At 42.2% G+C, this 19,075-nt stretch overlaps 3 protein-coding genes across 3 annotated transcripts in view; 2 read left to right on the top strand and 1 right to left on the bottom strand.

The window, feature by feature from the left end:
• Positions 1–15,867, bottom strand: part of fancm (FA complementation group M) — a gene marked incomplete at its 5' end in the record, with an annotated part of 38,870 nt that extends 23,003 nt beyond the window's left edge. Inside the window, 4 exons of the mRNA XM_084569137.1 lie at positions 13,583–13,741; positions 13,867–13,944; positions 14,903–15,075; positions 15,162–15,867. Coding sequence (XP_084425263.1) covers positions 13,583–13,741; positions 13,867–13,944; positions 14,903–15,075; positions 15,162–15,867 — 1,116 coding nt within the window. The remainder of the gene's footprint in view (positions 1–13,582; positions 13,742–13,866; positions 13,945–14,902; positions 15,076–15,161) is intronic.
• On the top strand, positions 1,907–13,182 carry soul3 (heme-binding protein soul3). The gene is made up of 5 exons (XM_084569136.1): positions 1,907–2,544; positions 8,007–8,101; positions 9,148–9,289; positions 9,435–9,618; positions 9,731–13,182. The coding sequence occupies exons 1-5, from the start codon at positions 2,289–2,291 to the stop codon at positions 9,900–9,902; spliced, it is 849 nt and encodes a 282-aa protein (XP_084425262.1). The 5' UTR covers positions 1,907–2,288; the 3' UTR covers positions 9,903–13,182.
• Positions 15,868–17,020: 1,153 nt separating the features above from the next.
• On the top strand, positions 17,021–18,942 carry iqcc (IQ motif containing C). The gene is made up of 5 exons (XM_084569467.1): positions 17,021–17,069; positions 17,275–17,418; positions 17,501–17,816; positions 17,901–18,022; positions 18,708–18,942. Exons 1-5 carry the CDS (start codon positions 17,028–17,030, stop codon positions 18,741–18,743), a joined length of 660 nt encoding a protein of 219 aa, XP_084425593.1. The 5' UTR covers positions 17,021–17,027; the 3' UTR covers positions 18,744–18,942.
• Positions 18,943–19,075: the final 133 nt, after the last annotated feature.

The raw sequence follows: 19,075 nt of genomic DNA, 5'->3' as shown, positions 1-19,075 counted from the left end.
AGGGAGTGGGTGTTAGATTTGGATTCATCCTAAAGCCAGTAAGATTGTTAAAACGAGGATAGGAGAAAGAGAGGAGGAGGAGGAGGAGGAGGAGGAGGAGGAAAGGACGGGGGCCAAATGACAACACTGTAGGGTTCAGCCTCACCGAGCATGCTCAGTGTGCGCCAGCAGCTGATTGGCTGAGGGGCATGGAGCTAAGTGACGTGAGGAATGAGTGAAAAAGCCTGTGTGTAGGCAGCTATTAATAACAGGAACCCACACTAAACTCGACTCTCAGTCCCGGATGTCAACAACGGGAATGACTGAATGGAGTGTGCATCTGTATTGGTGTAGAGGCACTGACGGTTATAGTATGAGCGGTACAGAGAGGAAAAGCCCAGACGCTGTGCTCAGTTGGAGAGTGGAAATTAAAAAAAATCATGTGATAAATGATGACACGGCTATCCCTGCAAAGACGGCGAGATCGCTAACTTGTGTCTGGCTGTGACGATTTCTAATCCACAGACTTGAGGTCAAAGACACACCCGAGGGATGTGTAGCTGGATGCAGCCATGCAGGGGTCCTCCTCCTCATAGAGCATAATCTGTGTGTCAGCGCATGTGTGCATTTAAACACAAGCTCCCACACAGACTATAGTGGATTATATAACGTTCTTGGTACGTGCATGTTGAAGGGTGCAACATGGTGGCCGGCTGTTGCAGCAACACACAGAACTGAGGAAATCCTGCGTAGTCTGTCCCCTAGTGTACAAATCCATGTTTGTTCATAATCCTTCAACTGGGATTTTTGTTGTTGTTGTCGTCTATCACCACCTACATAAACAGAAGCTTTATTAAAAAGACGTGAAATGATCTACCGGCGCAAACAGACGAGACGATTATTCAAAATGCAATATCATCCCACGTTTTCAGAATTTACCCCTTGCCCCCGTTACACTTACACAAAGCCAGTCGCAGCAGGCAGACACATGTACGCATTCATGACTCACTCCTTCCTGCCCTCCACCACACTGAGTGGCCTGTTGTCAAGACGTTCATCGGTTTCTTAAAGCGTCGGGATGCAAACAATGGCATGCGGCGAGCAGTCACGAAAAACAAACACAACACAACAGACAAATAAGACGGCCGTCACTGTAACCGAACACATTCATTCAAAAAAAAAAAAAAAATGCCATTTTAGGATGTTGTAAGGAGACAGGGATATAATTATTATTTAATATATACTATTATACATTTCTGCCTCTCTGCACTTTTTATTTATTACCCTTTTACCGAATGTGAATGCCCTGTCTGTGTAATGATGCTACTGGATACCAAATTTCACACAGGATAAATCTATCTTTTGAGACGCTTTTCATCGTGAGATAAAATGTTAAAAATAAAAATAAATGTTTTGATTATTCCGTGTGTCAAATTTTAAAGAGAAGACAGTTGATAGGGTGGTAAATAAATCAAACTATTATAATATGCATTTTTTTTTTTGCCTTACTTGAAGCTCTTTTGCAAACACAACGCAAACTGAAATAAAATTAACAGAACAAAAGTATAAATAAGAATAAAAAGATATAAATACACATAATAAAAAAATAGAAATAGAGGTTTTTAGAGCTTGTACGGAGTCAGTTTTGAATGAATCTTTTTTTTCACTTTGTCAATAACAAATGTGTGTTTTCCTGAATAAGAGGACGCTATTAAGCTCAGTTTTATTTAAGAAGTAAAGAAAATGTTATTTTATTATTTTATTATTTATTTGTCGTTGTGGGGGGGGGTCTCAGGTTTGGGGGGGGGTCTCACCTATTTATTATCGCAGACGGCACCAGGAGGAGGGGGCGGGGCCGTGAGAGCCCGCAGTGTCACGTGGTGTCTCGGTCCGCCCTCATCTCTATAAACAACGCTTTCACCTCCGGCTACGAGAAGAGAAGCTTCACGCCACCGTCAATAAGCGAAGAAGCCTTTTTTTATTATTATTATTTGTTTTTTTGCGAATATAAAGTAAAAAAACTATGTCTCGCTTGTGTCAGACATAACGCGGCGACGGTAAACATGGCTAAATGCGTCGTGTAAAGCGCAGTAGCGCCTGGTTTGTTGACCAGAGACTGACGGCTGTCTTAATCCGGAGTAGCCGAAGAAAAAAAAATATATAAAAAAAAATAAAAACGACTCGGACTTTAATATTTTTTTTTTTTTTAAAAAGCGTAAATTTAGCGACGGTTCATACGCGTTTTTAGCTTTTTAACTTCCTTTTTGCAACCATTTGAGGTGTTTTACTAGCTAGAATTGAGAAGCGAAATGGACCGGGGTGGCTGCCAGATGAGTGGCGGCGGAGGTGGAAGCGGCGGCGGCGGCGGTGGTGGTAGCAACAGCAGCCCCGACCGACACGGGATGATCACCCTGGAGGACCTGGAGTCTTTCTCGGAGGACCAGTTGTCAGACTCGGGCAACGGCAGCCTGGAAGAGGAAGGAGAAACCATGGAGGAAGACGACGACCGGCTGCTGCATTACTGGCAGGACGTAGCCAGGGGACACCAAGTGGAAGTTTCCCAAGGTACAAATATGCCAGTAATAATCATAATAATAAATAAGTAAAATCTACACGAGCTAGTTTACTTAGCTAACAAGTAACTTTTATGTTTTAGTCCACAGACTTTCAGATTTACTCTTCGTAATATAGACTTCATTTTAGAAAAACAACAACTAATAACAACACGTTTGACTTTTAGACTACTCAACTTTCTGAAGGCTTACCACCATGAACACTGACCTATTTTCCAGTGAGGCACACATACACTTCCAGCTAGGACATTCCCTTTCCCCTCATGCAACCACGTGTTTCGACTGTACAGGTATTAAAACCAAATTTAAATGCAAAGGGAAACTTTGCTGACAAATTAGTAAAAGGCCTTGCATGCAGGCAGGTTGTAATCCAAAGGAGCAAACTGTTAAGGATACAACGATAAGGTTCAATAACACGCTCACACACACACACACACACAAGTTTGGTGCGGTCATGGGACCTCTAGGAAGCCTGGAGGGATTTCTGTTGAGATCAGAGTGTTAGCGAGGTTTAAATCCCTGTTATTTTAGTAACTAGACGTTTGCAGAATATGTGAGCATACTGCTGTACGCGTTTGATATTTTAATCTCCAACGAATCTACCACACAGCACATATATTTGCAGATGTGATCCCGTGGCCTACTTTACGAAATAGTCATTTGTCAGCTGCAGATACTTTTGAGGCCCTTTGAGTGGAAACATTTGGTAATGTCACACTTTAATCTGTTACACCAGAAAATGGGTTGATGCGTTTCGGCTCATGGCCTTTCCGTCGGTCTGGAGATTTGACCTCTTTACAATTGTGCCAGAAAGCACGAGAGCGCATGTATAGCGAGGTATAAGAGGTGGCATTTTTTAGATTAGGAATATATTGCGTTTAAGACACAGATTTTGCTCGGATGTAGTCAATCAAATCATGCCCAAATGTGTCATTTTCAGGCTTATTATTCACTCACTTGCCAGTTTATTAGGTACCCTAGTAAATCCATTCTAATATAATCTTGCCCTAAATCTCCCTTCATTATAATGTCATGTTTACGTTGAAACACTGTAAGAAAGGTGGTACTTCCAACTGTAGGATCATTTTTGGAGGATGTAGTTTGTGGTGCCGTTAAGTGTTTCTGTTATTTGGCATAGCCCACTGACTAAAATGGGGTTGTCAAAATAATAGAAACGTGTCTCGGCTCAATATTGTCCAATAGCACTACAAAACACAGCCTCTCATATTTACTGGAATATGGAATTTGTCATTGACTTTTAAAATAAGCTAAAAAAAATACATAATGCATGTCATCACAGTAAACACACTCTAGACACTTTCATCAAATGAAGCGTTGGGACGACAAAGTGAAAGCGCACAAATTAGACGGACGCATTAGCCACTTATACTGTTAGTTGTGTTTTAATAAATAAAGTGAATGTTTTTTCCCTTTGTAACAGGCATAATCAGTATAATAACCCCCATTTATCTAAGGTAGCAGCTCTGTTATCGGACAATCGTGTGCCCTATTTACAATCACTAGTAGAATCATAATGTTTTGTTTCCTTGTGCTGCAGTGCAAATTGTGCTTTTGGTTTGTGTTTAGCCTAATACTGCAGCTACAAATGCAGAATTGACTGCATTTGCAACTATTTGGTTAGATCTGTAAATGTAGCTCACAGAATATTATACAAAACAAGAAAGCTGGACTAGTAGCGTTTCCTTTATTTATGTATTCACCCTGCTGGACAGGTGAAGGCCCACAGGTGTATATGCTCTACATTAACTCCCGTGGCTGAGTTCACAGTCCACGTATTGATTTTTGTATCTGGGTGTGTGATCTGTTCGCAAGCTCTAGGGAATGTGGTCAGAACAGGTCAAGGTTTCGCTCGGTTTCGACCTCTGAACTGGCCTAGCCGACTATTCAAGTGTGTGACTTAAGCATGCAGTTGAGCCGTCCTTTGGGCAGCACCTGCATAGCACAAAAATGCAAACACACACATTGTAAAATAGTCTGCACTCCCTATTTGCTATGTGGACTCTTTGTATGTAATCCACAGTGGAAACATACCTTTGCAATGACTATGACAGTTATAACCACTTAAACTAATTAAATTAATCTTGTAAAACCACACTTTGAAATTAAGACACCTTCCCCTTTTTTATCAGTCACTGATATTTCTATGGGTTCATCTCTGAGGTATATTGCCATGACATTATATTCTCTGGAAAACGGTTCAATGGTGCACTCGAAAATGACATGAATTCAGTTTTTTTAGTTGAATTAGATTTTTGTCAGCTCGTAGCTTCATGAGTTTTACCCTAAAAAGCCAGACATTGTGTTCGACGGGAGACATCCACAATATTCATGAACTCTGGAACCTTTCATGTCACTGCTAATCACTGATCTTGGATACACAGACCTGAACAATGGACCCATTGAGCTGAGCTTAAGTTCGACATTTTAATTCCTGCTTCACAGTAATGAACGCTGTTTTCAAAACACACTTCAAATATCTAACTTTCCCTCATGTGCCTTCTTGTTAACTTCAACTAATGTACAGTAAATGCTTGTCTGTACGGGCCAGGGTAGGGTATGTTGCCTCTACATGTGACCCCCTGCTGCTAGTTTAATATGTCTACAAGTCACCAGTGTTTTAAACTAAGTACTTTTACCTTAAATTGTTTTTGATTACATAATTTGCAGTGAACTGGAATTTCAGGAAATGTGAAATTAAAACAAAGGAGCAGCGTTAAACACAAAATGAATAGCCTGGTTAGACTATTCATCATCTCTGTGGGAATACAGTAACGCCAAGTGGCACACCATCCTCCCTTTGCTGTCAGACCACAGTACTAATTGAGGATTTAAAACAAAATCACTTGCTGGGGGATTAGCTTCCTAGCCTCTGCGGGTACTGGGGTTGTGGCCTCACTACAATACAGTAGATTAGGAGGCAAGGCAAGGCCACAGTAAACTCCTTTTCTCTAATTAAGGTGGAATGGTGTTAGGTGGGAGCTCTGCTTGTCATGCAGACTGCTGTACCTCATGAGAAGTTGCCGATTGCAGCAATTTAAGGCATTGGTTTGGCTAACGTTAGCCGATGCTACATTTTTCACATTTAATTCCATTAGCAATGGACCAATAATTTGTCAGTGAAGTTCCTTTACAGGCTATACTTTTAATGATGGAGACAAAGATGGTATTATTTCCAGGGGACATTCACAATGACCCGTTGCAAAGAGTAAATTGAAGTCGGAGGAGCAGATATGATCAACTCACGGGGATGCATTGAGGACGTCTAGCTGGTAAACAAGATTAAATTTATAATTACAAGGATGCAAGCCAAAAGTGTTCTCAAATGACATCTGCACAGTGTGTTTTTCAACTCCACGCCAGTAAAGACACAATGAATAAAAAGGGAAACAAGTTTGCATGTTCCAATTTCCATCCGTATATAGTGGTTTTGCTTGCTGTGTACAAGGGTTAAAATTACAGGCCAGTCCACACATTAAACCTTCTCCACAGTGGGTAAACTAAAGAGTAAGATGACTTGCAAAAACACAAACACACCTGGCATTGTCCTTCATGCAAAGTGGCTGTGGGTTCATTACAACATGCTTCTGTCTCGACGTATTTAAAATATTTTGGTTTTCTAATATGGAGCTACTTTACTTGATTGCGTATTGAAAGTCAATTAGAGGTAATTATTGACTGTGCTGTACTTCTTGTACGATTTCCCACTACATGCCCCTCTACATGCATGACATTATGTACATTTACAGATAAGCAGATGGCACACCCACTGACTACTATAGAGACCAGAGTGTTCTGTTCATAATCTGAGGTTAGGAAATGTCTACTGCTGATAAAATGTAAACGCTATTTTGACTTAAATGTCATTTAAGTTACAGACATAGGTGCAGCATTAAGAACCTATGCAGTCAATTTTGGATATTAAACGTAATTGTAATTTAGTGAGAATATGCTTAAAGTGATGTTGGCAAAAAATGTAAAAATGTGTGTTTTTCAGGAAATTATAATGGGGAAAAAAAAAACACAATAGACCAAAGGTTAGTGGAACATGAGACCGACTGAAAGTGGGACGTGCCGACAAATCTGTAGTGATTAGATCTGGAGGTGCTGCCATAGAAACTGATGAGCTTGCTTGTACATGCGTGAAGTACTTGCCTGCAGGTGTGGGTAACTCAGCAGTGGTTTAGGCTGAGCTGTGTTTTCATCAACTCCTTGTCTTTCTAGTTCATGGCATATAAAGTAAGTTGGTAGGTCACATTTTACAAGTTTACAAGGAGAAGTAATTAACATTGACCATCTTGTGACAATTCAATGTTCTGCTGGGAAACTTTTGGACCTGTCATTCGTGTGGATGTTACTTAGACATGTACCACCCACCTAGACCAGACCAGGCCCCCTCACCCCATAACAATGACACTCCTTGATGGCACACACACAAAAACGGTTTAAGAACAAGTCAAAAAACATGAAAAACAAGCCCGATCCACAGAGCGCCTTCCCATCAACCCATAGGACCCAAAGGCCCTTCACATTATTAGGAAAGTGGTCATAATGTTATGCCTGATTGGTGTACATGATCATAGTCCATGTGGAGCCACTCCTCCTAATCAGGAACATACTTGATCGCACACCAGCCAACAGCTCTGTTGGTTGTCAAATGATCGATCACCTAAATACCACAGGTCCCTCTGACCTAGTTGTCCTCCATGGTATTGATTGACAAATTGTGATTGAATTGGGTTCACCTTGAATGTCTTTTATTTAACGGTTCAACAACGCGATGCCATTATTTAATTTGACAAAATCATCATCATAATGAAAGGAGTTTGTGTGTTTAAGCCGTTAATATTTGTTTGATGGTCCATTTGTGGATGAGTTGTTATCAGTATGGTCTGCACTACTTTTATTTTTAGCATGTGTAAAATAAATAAAATGCAGTAATTGTAACACAGGCATAAATACAGTGAAATGTCTTAAAAGAGTTAAAAAAAAGTTACGCTGCTGTGTTTCAAAACCCTTGGCTCATAATATAGTCTGTCTCTGTTATTACCAGTCTATACCTGGCCTTGGGCAGCTTTAGCCAATGTTCTCTCCATCCGCTCTAATAGACATTACTGTCTGCATTACTGGAGTAATCTTTCATACAGACTGTGCATAAGATATGTTTGCTATGTTAACGTAAAAGGTCAAAACGGTATAAAAATAGGAAGCATAACTGGCTAAAAACATCCATTCCATTCCATTCTTTATCTTACGCAGGCAAACTCAGGCATGCAGGTATTTGTTTTGTAACCGAGTGTTTTGGTTGTCAGTGTCCAACATAAACACACCATGAGGCATCTTCTGAAAGGGTTTTCACTTGTGTACACGCACGCTTTTATTTTGGACCATGGTTTCAACTCCACATGTATTTATTTTTTTTTGTCTGGTTGACAGATATGGCAGAACCCATTCAACAGCTAACCAGCAACAACCAAGGACGCAGTCACAGAGAACACGTTCCTTTTACTCTCCTTGCACGCAAAGAGAAGGTATCACACTGACTTTTACGTTGTCATGTTGTACATAAAAATGGAAAAGCTACCAAATCGGTGACCCAGTAAAAGGAAACGAGTGTATCGTCACTAGGAACTAGAGCTGCAGATGAAGACCTTACATCTCAAGCTAATCCGAAGGGTATCTGTCAAAAACACTTTCAATTTGATTGAGCTGGTTGCAGGTTTGTTTTAAATCAGGTATTCCTTTTAAATGTACATGTGCCGAAGAGTAAAAGTCCAGGTTTTTACATGCACCAATTTGTATTTTATTACAGAACATGAGTGATATTATCTACAGCTATTTATTTCCGACGAGGTGACTGTGTCACCCAGTACAAGAAGCTGTTTAAACTCCTTAGAGGACCGTATAAATAAAGACGGCTAATTGGTTTAACTTGAGTTAATTAGTTCCTTAAAACGTGGCTGGAGACTCCAGTTGAACAAAGGACAATCATGGCTCACCCTATTCTTAGAGGGGTTGTACTGTATATCTAAAGGCTACAACCAAGAATTATATTGATCATTGATCTAAGTACAGTAATTAACTCGACATAACACATCAACTGACCAAATGGCCTTGTTTTTGGTAAATGGCCTTGCTTTTATATAGCACTTTTCTACCAGTGCCACGCACTGGGAGCAACTGGGGGTTCAGTGTCTCGCTCAAGGACACTTCGGCATGTGGCGATCGAACCGCTAACCCTTTGGTTTGTGGACAAGCCGCTCTGCCTACTGAGCCACAGCCACCCAAAGACTGAGGTCATTTTACAGGTTATTTTATTGAACCAACATAAAAAATTACTGACCAGCATAAAAAATATTGATTGATGATTATTACAATTAAAATTGCAATTGGTATCTTGTGGTATATTGATAAAATGGCTTTATTATAACATAGCTCTCTCCAGTTTTGGCTAGAAGATCATTTTTGGTCAGTTCAGTCACTGTATAACTTGAATTATGTTCATTTCGAGTAGTAAAGGTGAGTAAAGATGTGTTTTTTACATCATATTTATCTTCTGGTGTCTCTGACTTTACAGTGTGGGGAGCTGCTATTTGAGAAACGCCAGTATGAGAAGGGCAACTGGGCTTGTATAACAATGCGTGAAGACACATATGAACAGAGCATCTGCTATGGTTTTATGAGGATAATGAGATACATCTGCCAGCAGAACTCCTTAGGTGAGTCAACAAGGGACTATTTACACATTCAGTCAAGATCTGGCCTCTTGAACCTCTGCCTTGTCCTGCATCTCATTTGCTGGTCATATTCTCCAAACACACACATTCCAATGAGCCTGACAGGTACGATATTTTCTTCATGCAGGTAACTACCTAGGCATGACGCTACCTATCGTGACAGTGGTGCGCACAGATGAGAATCATTCTGTGATCTCCCACGATGTCACCGTGGCGTACTACCTTCCTGTTGAGCATCAGGCCCAGCCACCACAAGCTGAAGACAGTGAGATTTTCATTGAGGTTTGGCCTGCTACTACGGTATACACAAGGTTAGTAGAGAATAAGATACTATTGCACATTTTCTAGTTCAACTGTAGGGGTAGTGTTCATGCTTGGTGTGTTTTTTCCTGCTCCAGTAACAGTGAAATTTAATTTTTCCAGAGGCTTCAGCGGCCCCACCAACGAAGTGACCATCATCAATCAGATCAACGCCTTGGCCGAGGTGCTAGACTCTCCAGATGAGTGTTTCAACAACTCCTTCATCGTGGCCGGCTACACCAACCCTGCTCACAGCAACCGTCAGAACGAGATCTGGTTCCTAGAGCGACACTGAGGGACAGCGGGATCACACAGAGTCCTACCTTCAACCCTTGAGCCTCATACAGACTCCCTCAACACTGCCCCAGCTCAGCTACAGCCTCAGGTGCAACATCATGTGTAATCACCACCAGTATCTGAAACGACCACCAGCCTAGCACACTCCAGAGCCGTCGAGTTTTAATTTAAAAAAAAAAAAAAAAAAAAAAAAAAGCACAGCCCTTACTCTTATCTCAGTGATTATTATTAATATTATTTTTTACATACGTTTTAGATAGAGGCCTCATTTCACCCACATGAACTGAACTTCTCCACTGCCACACTCATGAACACAATACAGATGCTATTCAGATAGCTCGTATTTGAGGCGGCTAAAATCCTTTCCTGGGCACAGTGTCCTCACAGTAAGTTGAAGTGGTTTTAACTCCGAGCGCTCTGTGAAGATGATGAACACAGCGGCCTGTCCATTCAGAGGAGACGGGCTCCCGGTGGATGTGCAGCCTTACTGCGCTCCCATTTTCTTTGTTGCACAGCCACAATGTCCATCATCATCTAGCTTGTTGAGGTGATTTCAACTCCGTCGCTGTTCATCTATTATTTCTTCATCTCTGGAGTGCATAAGTCACTGCAGGTCACACGTCTATATGATGCCAGTCACGCTGCATATTGTGTTTCAACAATAAGTGCAATATTTATTAGATAAACCACAATCGACAAGCCAGTTCCTGGGCCACTAACCTAACCCAATGGAAGGGGTGCGTTCAGTTGCTGGTGTTGTGAGTTAGGAAACAGGATCTGAAGCGTGTATTCACTGCCCGGGCAGATCAAGAACTAGTGGCTTCAACCATAAATAAGCTCGACGCAAACGGTTATTCAGGCACCCTATGAACGTAACGCATTCATGTGGGTTTGTGCACGAATGTAAAGCTGCAGGTTGAAGGTGTAAACAAATGTCACAAAACCAAATGCTGAAAACTCACAGATTTTACTGCTGAATGACAATCATACAGTACTACAGATATACACATCCTTTTTTTTGTTAGAAAACAATGCAAGGTAATGCATTCCTCATGTTCAGAGTATCATTCACACACACACACACACACACACACACACACACACACACACAGGAGTAGTCGCCTACGTACCTCTTTGACATGCTCTTTCTACTTGCTACTCTTGTGTCAGTTAGCGTTCACAAATGTAAATGCAAATACTACTGCTGCTGAGTAGAGACAGTGCAACCAAGAAGAGAAGTAGAGCACAGATATAATATCTCTACTGTGGTTATATTATTTTGAGGTAAAATAGAAGAATTGTTTTAGTTATTTCAATGTTCTGTCACAGATTAAAAGGAGTCTATAAAGTCAGAGAAGTATGCACCTTCACTATATTTTAAAACCACAACAACAACAAAAAAACAAAACAAAGTGTCCAGCTACACCTGGAGCAATGTCGACATGTTTATGCTCTGAAAGTGTACGTTTACTGCTTGGGTGCCAGTGAAATGAAACTGGAAGTGAGCTAGCCAAATCATCATCACTGGATTTTTTTTTTTTTTACCAGGACAGTATCTAAGATATGTTTAGGCAGACGTTTGTCGAAGCCTATTAATTAAAGTTAATTTCTTGAATCTTCAAAAGACAAGTAAAAATTGACAGCTAAGAAAGTAAGTAAGTATTGGGTTAGGAAGGTCGCCCAGTCTTAAAGTCAAGCAGTGTTGTTGACACCAAAATCCAAAGAATTTATTTAGCATTAAATGATTGTAGCGTTCACATGATACTCTACGACAACCGTAGTGTGGAAACACTTGCGAAGCCATGATACGTGTAGGTTTGTTTTCCCTTAAAGAGCCTGGTTATATGGGAACATCAAGTGTGTGGATTTAATTAGTTTTCCTTTCTTTTTGCTTATTTTTTTTTAGTGTTTTGCAAAAGTGTGATGTACTGTGAAAATTCAAGTGCAAAAAAAAAAAAAAGAAAAACAAGAGCTACTGTGGTTTTCTTTGTTAAATAAAAAAAATGTGCTCGTCTCCCGTCTTTTAAACTTTACAGAGGCGTTTCAACTCATTCCCATCCCTTGCTTAATACAAACACAGACATAATGCATTGCTAATGGACCGACTGAACACTTTTCTATGAGGGTAAAACACGTCGGCGTCGTAGCGGCCGTGACAGCAGAGACAAATCTAGTGTAGCGGGCTCGGTTATCTGAGTCTGTAGCGACTAACAACAGTGGTTCTTCCAGAGAACACCCTGAAGGCAATCCTTCCTTTTTAAATAGGATTAAATGTGGCAAACCAAATGTGTCACACCCTGCTTAGTTGTGAAATGTATAGCTTAATCTGTCAGGAACTGGTGCCGAGTTACTGGATCACAGATAATAAGATGTGCTCTTGCAAGAGGGACGCAGACACGCTACAGCACGCTATACAGTACTTTACGGAGAGCTGACTGGAATGAAAAGAGTTTTTAGGGAACGAGACGCATGGAAACAGTAAATTAATAACAAAAACAGAACTTTTGTCTGTGCACGGATACTTTTTAAATGCACACTTAAGCCCTGAATGGCAGCATCAATTTCCATTACAACACAATACAGGGTGTGAACTTTATGACAGCTTGGACATTGTGGCCTAGATTTTCACGGACGTGTTATGTTCGTGCTGTCGAGAAAACCTCCATCCACACTCAAGCCAAACCACATGCGGACACACGAGAAAAAAAAAAAAGGGGGAAACATTATATATGTACAAATACTGGCCACTCTGTGATAAAATGAGCTAAAAGCTGAAGGAAAGACAAAAAAAAAAAAAAAAACATCTCTGCATGACTGGTTCATTTTTCTGATTTGCTCAACAGTTCTTAAATCCTGCCAGCGTGACTGCAGTAATGTTCAATTTACAACAAACACCGGTGCCTCTATTTTGGCAGTGGGATGTGGAGGTTAACAAGCTGGTTGCAGACATCCTCCAGCCAGGGGGGTAGCGTGAAGAGAGGGTGGAAAGGGTTAAAGAAGAAGAGCTCTGACTTATTGCAAGCAAATGAGAGATGGGGGGGAAAAAAAAAAAGAGAAGAAAAATACAACGCGTCTAAACTTTCCAATGCACGTGTCACATTCCAGCTGTCCAGTCGGCTGAGACAAATGAAGTCCAGCTCCACATTTACAGTAGCGTACGCAGAGGACGGCGAACCAACCCGTGACAAGAGGAGCGTGTCCGTTAATGATCCAGAACCACCAGGTAGACCAGCAGCAAAAGCTCGACCGCTGAGTGGAGCAGCGTGTTGCTTTCAAGATAAATCAACCTTTATTTTTGATTTTTTTTTAATAATAACTGACCCAGAAAGAGCAGAGCAGCCAGGGGAAAGACGTGATGCTGAGAAAAATATTACGGCTTAGAGTAATACCAAGAATGACCACAAGGGGGAAGCAAAGAACCAGAAATAATATACAGAAAGATGCATATAAATAAAACAAGACAAACATCTGAAGTGCTAGAAAATCAGTATAAAGATGTGACTGACTGTGGGGTTTGACTAATTAAGACAAATCTGTAAAAAAATATAAATATAATATAGTGGCTGTGGGATTAAAAAGGGCCCTATTGTATGCGTACATTTTTCTGCATCTCCTCACTGCTGGTTGTCACTTCAAACATAAAAAAAATAACTAAAATTGAAGGGTGCATGCGCCTACCTCCAGGTAGCGTGCCTGGTAAGCTGAAAGGACCTCACCCAGACGAACCACCACTTTCTCCACGTTGCGCTGGTGGGAATGAGCCTGGATGTCCGGGCTCTCCTCCGAACGCAGCTCGATGTGGGAGATGAGCAAATTGGAGATCACAGACTGCACCGACTGCGGGGATAAAGTGAGATGAGGTGGTGGGGGGGAGGAGGGAGGAGCGGGGGGTTATTTGCAGGTCAGAATATTTGAAACGAACAAGAAAAACGGTTTACGTGCAGAAAATGTATCGGTGTCACCTTTGCATCTCCTCCTGGCGTGGCACTAAGAGCCAGGATGCGGAACTGCAGAGACTGGCTGCCGAGCTGTCTGATCACCTGAGCATGAGAGAGGAGAGTGAGAATAAGACATTGTCGGCACTATGTTTGGATAAATAAAAGTGTTAGAATGCAAATGAATGAGTGAATGCAAATCCCTGCAAAAGAAAAGAAACTAAGGTCTTTATTGTGGTGTACTGAAATCATAATGTGGATATAAATCACATATTAATTTGGGGAAATTCAAAAAAAATTACCTCCCTGAGAAATTATTATATACTGCCTACACCAATCAGCCACAACATTAAAACCACCAAGTGAAGCGAATGGCATTAATGATCTCGTTAGGTTGTAATGTTCTCCTGGAAACCTAGGCCCTGGCATTTATGTGGAGGTTACAAGTATCACCGCCTCAGACATTGTTGCAGACCAAGCACAACCCCATGGCAACGGAAAAGGAGCGTCCCTTGCATCCTCGCGCCCCGAAAGAATGTAAAAAGAAAACTTGATCCATCAGACCAGGCTGCCTTTTTCCATTGCTCCGTGGACCAGACATGATGCAAATGCGCACACTGTAGGCTTTTTGCGGCAGCGGACAGGCGGCTACGCAGCCCCAGTAAGAAAACAAGTGTGATGCACTGTGTGTTCAGACACCTTTCCTTCAGAACGAGCGATAACTTTTTCATCAATTTGAGCGACAGCGACACGTGCCAGCTTTTGATCCCCACGTGAATCAGTGAACCTTGGCTGCTCATTAACTTGTCTCTGGTTCATCACTTTTCCTTCCATGGACAATCCACCGACAGTGAGACCTGCTGTTTTGGACCCAGTCGTCTAGCAAACAACCATTTTCAAAGTCGTTCAAATCTTCAAACTTACCTCTTTCCCCTGCCTCCAACTTTGAGGACAAAATATTCACTTGCTGCCTAATATATCCCACCCACGGATGAAGTGTTATTCACTTGACTGGTGATGTATAAGCAATAATCTGAACCGAACCCTAAGCCGTGTGGCGTACCTGACAGTAGGCGTGGTTGCCCAGAGCTTTGTGGGCTTCATCGATCACCACACACTTGATCTGATGGGCCGGGCAGGTGTCTCTGGACAGATCGTTCACCATCACCTGAGGCGTGAGGAAGAAGACGCGCTTGGACTTCCACACCTCTTGCCTCTGCTTTGCCGCTGTGCTTCCTGTCGATCGTTAGAGGCGGACTGGTTAACGGCGGCTAACACAGAGGAGTGTTATGGCTTTTTTGTGTGTGTCGTGATCATGTTACCTGTCAGCTCAGCCATGTGGGCCTGTGGGATCCCCATCACTTTATAACAGGCCTCGATCTGTTGGGCCACCAGAGGTTTAGTGGGGGCCATGAACACAATCTTCCCCGATGGATACCAGCGGTAGAAGTTGTACATGACCACAGAGGCTATGAAGGTCTTCCCCAGACCAGTGGGAAGACACACCAGCGTGTTCTGAAACAGTGCAGCCTCTGATATCTTCAGCTGGTACTCCCTTATGGGGTAGTTAGTGGGGTAGATCCATACTCTAGCTGAGGAGCTGTCAAAGCCAGGGAAGTCTGGATATGTCTTCCCATATGCTGGGGTTGGAGGGAGGGGGGTGTTATCCGCTCCTACAGGGTTGTCATCTTGAAAACAGTTAGCATTACCAAGTTGTAGGCTCCTCTCAGCTTCATAGACAGCAACCACCATGAGGTCGTCGTCTTCATCTTCATCTTCATAAGCAGGGGTGGTGTCCTCTGTCCTCAATGGGTTGTCTGATGTGCATGTGGACGTCCTCTGACCAGTTTCACTCCACAGAGAGTTTCGAGGAGGATGTGTTGTTGCTACCTGAGCAGTGCTGTCCGGGGCTGGTCTGCTCCGTCCAGCGGCCTTTTTGGCATCTTTCTTCGGCTGAACAACTTTGTTTTGGGGAGCGGAGGCTCCCCACGTCTGGAACAACGTCCTCTGATTTGACCCGCCGCTCATTTTAATTAGCTTCGGCGAGAAACTTTACGGAAAAAGTGCCATGTGACGTGCGGCTTCATTGCAAACTGTTACTGAACACAACCGCGGGGTCACTTCCGGTAGCGTGTTTTTCAAAACACAACACCGCTTTCATAACAACTATTTCACCGAACCGCATACACTTTGAGTTTGCTTGTATATTTAACTAAATAGTAACTGTACGATGATACGTCAACGTGAGAGGGGGAAACGTACACTCATACTGTTGTTTTTCAAAACGGCGTGCTTTTATTTTTTAAGGCGCCGGTCTTGCGTGAGGTTCGGTTTGCTCGTTGGGAAGGTGGACGCGCGTTCACAGCAAGGCTCGCCCACGAAATGTTTTGCTCGTACCATGCGGAGGCAGTACGGAGAGCCACAGAGACCAAAATTGTCGGAATTAGAGATTGCTGGAGTATCTTTTATATAATTAAATGTATTATAACTAAACACCATGCATATAAGTGGTTTTTTTTGCCTTATAACTAATGTTATTAAAGTTATTATAACAGGGAAACACATTCTAACTACAATGCACCCAGAACTCTAATACTGAGGAAGTTTCTAATGTTAAAGACTTGATAAAACTCAAGAAGCTTGAGCAGCACAATGACATCTGACATTCAAAAACTCATCTAATCTATTCAAGACTGAATAAAACGTTTTTTGATGTAGACTCAGTCAAATTTACAGCCGTGCGAATGTGTTTCCCCTGTTATAAAGTACAGATTTAGACTGAGGGAACATATTCTGATAGTAACGATGCCAGCCTTCAGAATGTGTTGTCTCTGATATAAAGAATATTGTCAACTATATATATTATATATGTGAATCAATAAAAATAGGCTATTTAGATTATAAAATCACGTCACATTTACGCCAAATAAGACCAAATGTCACTCCATATCAAAGCAGAAACATTATACTAAAATTAAAATCTGCCTCAAAGCGTGTTTAGTCGATTCAATGTCATTTTCACAATTTCATAATCTTGAACGGCGCGCTGTTGTCTGGGGGCGGACCACGTGGGGGAATCTATTCCGACGAGCAAACCGATTCTGACACAAGACCGGAAGTAAATAAAACGTTTGAGCGCAAAGCCCGCTCTCCGTGGAAGGAAGCGCCGCTGTCACGTTACCATAGCAATGGACAGAAGCAAATGGGAGAAGACGTTTACACATTTTCAGGTGATACTCGTGTCCACTCGTCGCACTTTCAGCCCACAAAGCAGCGAGTCGGTTCTTTATATCTCCAGTAGCCTGCAGCTATTTGTTTTTTTTTTACCAGTTTAGCTACTCTTGCTAACTCTGAAAAGCTAACGTCGGCTACTGTTGTTAGCGTCGACGCAGCTAAAGCGTACCGTTTCCATAGCTACTATTCATTCTTTTCCAGGCACGCGCACGCGGATACTTGGTGAGGAAGGAAGTCCTCCGTGCGCGAGAGGACTTTGAGGAGATCGTGAAAGAGATCGATGGAGGCTTGACACATTTGAAATGGATGGACTCTGTCATCCCCTATCCCCACTTCACAGACACTGTAAGCAACGATTACTGCTGTGGCAGCGTGGTTTAATAAACATATTAACACTTCCTCATGTCTGTATTCCATGTTTTAACAGGACGATCCGTATCAGCGACTCTACAGCTCTGCAAGCAAGGCCTCAGATCCGGGACCAGGTGTCAGTGTCAGCACCCACAGCCCAGCAGCCTCATCAGAGGAGAGAGGAGACAACCGTGTCCTGTCTGAGAAGACAGAAGCAGAGAAAGATGATCCACAAGCCTCTCTCCTCAGCAGCTCAGCCAGAGTGAACAGAGAGGGGCAGAGGCGGAGCGGCGTGGGGATTAAAGACGGAGGGGTGATGGAGAGCACAGAGGAGTCCTCCATCATCTGGAGCAGTCTGGAGTTAGACGTCAACTACAGTCACTCTAACAAAGGCGAGAGCCGCACGTGAAACAGGTGCTATTTTTATACGTGTGCAAGTCAGTCCTGTCATTTATAATTTGCAATCCCTCCTTCAGGTCCTCGGCAGTACTGCTCGGCCCGGGACGTGCCCCGTACCCCACAGGCCCTGCGTCTCCATAGAAACACCCTGACCATGGAGCTAGTCTGGCTCCAGCAGGCCATTGACAGCAGGAAAAAGGTAAGATAAAGAAAGAAAGAGAAGTAGCATCCCTACATCTATTCAGCAGTGACAGTCCCCTGCTGTAATAAGGTTGCTTCTCCTGCAGGACAAAGTCAATTTCCAAAAATAGCTCCTACAGTAAGTCGAAAAAGCAGCTTCTTCAACTCCAACAAATGCTACGTGCAGTGTATTTGCCGTAGGTGTCAGGTGATACTTATTAATGGCATCTCAACAGGTCCTGAACTTTTACTTGAGCCTGTTTCCTCCTCCACCCTTCGACTGTGTATTAAGTGCGTAAATCAAGAGACGGCAAGTTTAAGGTGTCTTCTCCTTTGTCCCCCACGCTGTGTTCTGTTTTCAGATCCTTTGATTTATCTCTAACGCAATTGTTTTTTCTCATGAGACCAATATCGTTGCTTCCATGAAGAAATGTGCAACTGAATAGAGAGGAAGCAGGAAATACTTTTGTGCACAAATCACCTAACGTAACAAAAAACATATTAACTATGCTTTAATTATATTGAAACATGTATGCATATATATATATAGTATATATATAATCATGTCTTCAACTATATTACGTATATCTTTTCTATGCATGCAGAATGTGTTTACACAAGTGTATGATCACTGGGAATAGCTTTGCAGCATACAAAAACATACCTTTAATGATTTTATTCCCCGTCTTTCTTCTCCTCTACAGTACTTATCACTGAAGAACAGGCTGAGTGTATCCTGACGACAAGACAAGTATTACAAGCTGGACTTAATAATGTGATCGACGGACTGAACTCAACTAAACTTGTATCTGTTTGTGATATGAGTGCATGTAATCACACGTGAAATCAATCGCTTTCAAAGAGTATTTATCGTGTTTTATAATATGTGCCGTTATGAACCTGTAAACTTTGTATGTTACTGTGAAAAATGAATAAATCTTATTTTTCTACAATATATTGTCGTTTTTTTCTCACGTTGGTAGTTGGGCAGGAGGGAAGGTTTGTTCAGCAGATGTCGAGGGAGGATCTTTGACTTTAGCCCTCTGTTGCATGGCGTTTCCATGTGGCAACA

Source organism: Chelon labrosus (assembly GCF_963514085.1).
Source record: "Chelon labrosus genome assembly, chromosome: 20".
NCBI classification, from domain to species: domain Eukaryota; kingdom Metazoa; phylum Chordata; class Actinopteri; order Mugiliformes; family Mugilidae; genus Chelon; species Chelon labrosus.
This window is presented reverse-complemented; position numbering and strand designations above follow the sequence as displayed.

Excerpts from the sequence above, each read along its gene's own strand:
- soul3 (XM_084569136.1), top strand. The coding sequence starts at position 2,289 with ATGGACCGGGGTGGCTGCCAGATGAGTGGCGGCGGAGGTGGAAGCGGC. Across the intron at positions 2,545-8,006 it reads CCAAGTGGAAGTTTCCCAAG|ATATGGCAGAACCCATTCAA; the intron begins GTACAAATATGC and ends TCTGGTTGACAG. Across the intron at positions 9,290-9,434 it reads CTGCCAGCAGAACTCCTTAG|GTAACTACCTAGGCATGACG; the intron begins GTGAGTCAACAA and ends TTCTTCATGCAG.
- iqcc (XM_084569467.1), top strand. The coding sequence starts at position 17,028 with ATGGACAGAAGCAAATGGGAGAAGACGTTTACACATTTTCAG. Across the intron at positions 17,419-17,500 it reads ATCCCCACTTCACAGACACT|GACGATCCGTATCAGCGACT; the intron begins GTAAGCAACGAT and ends ATGTTTTAACAG. Across the intron at positions 17,817-17,900 it reads CTACAGTCACTCTAACAAAG|GTCCTCGGCAGTACTGCTCG; the intron begins GCGAGAGCCGCA and ends TCCCTCCTTCAG.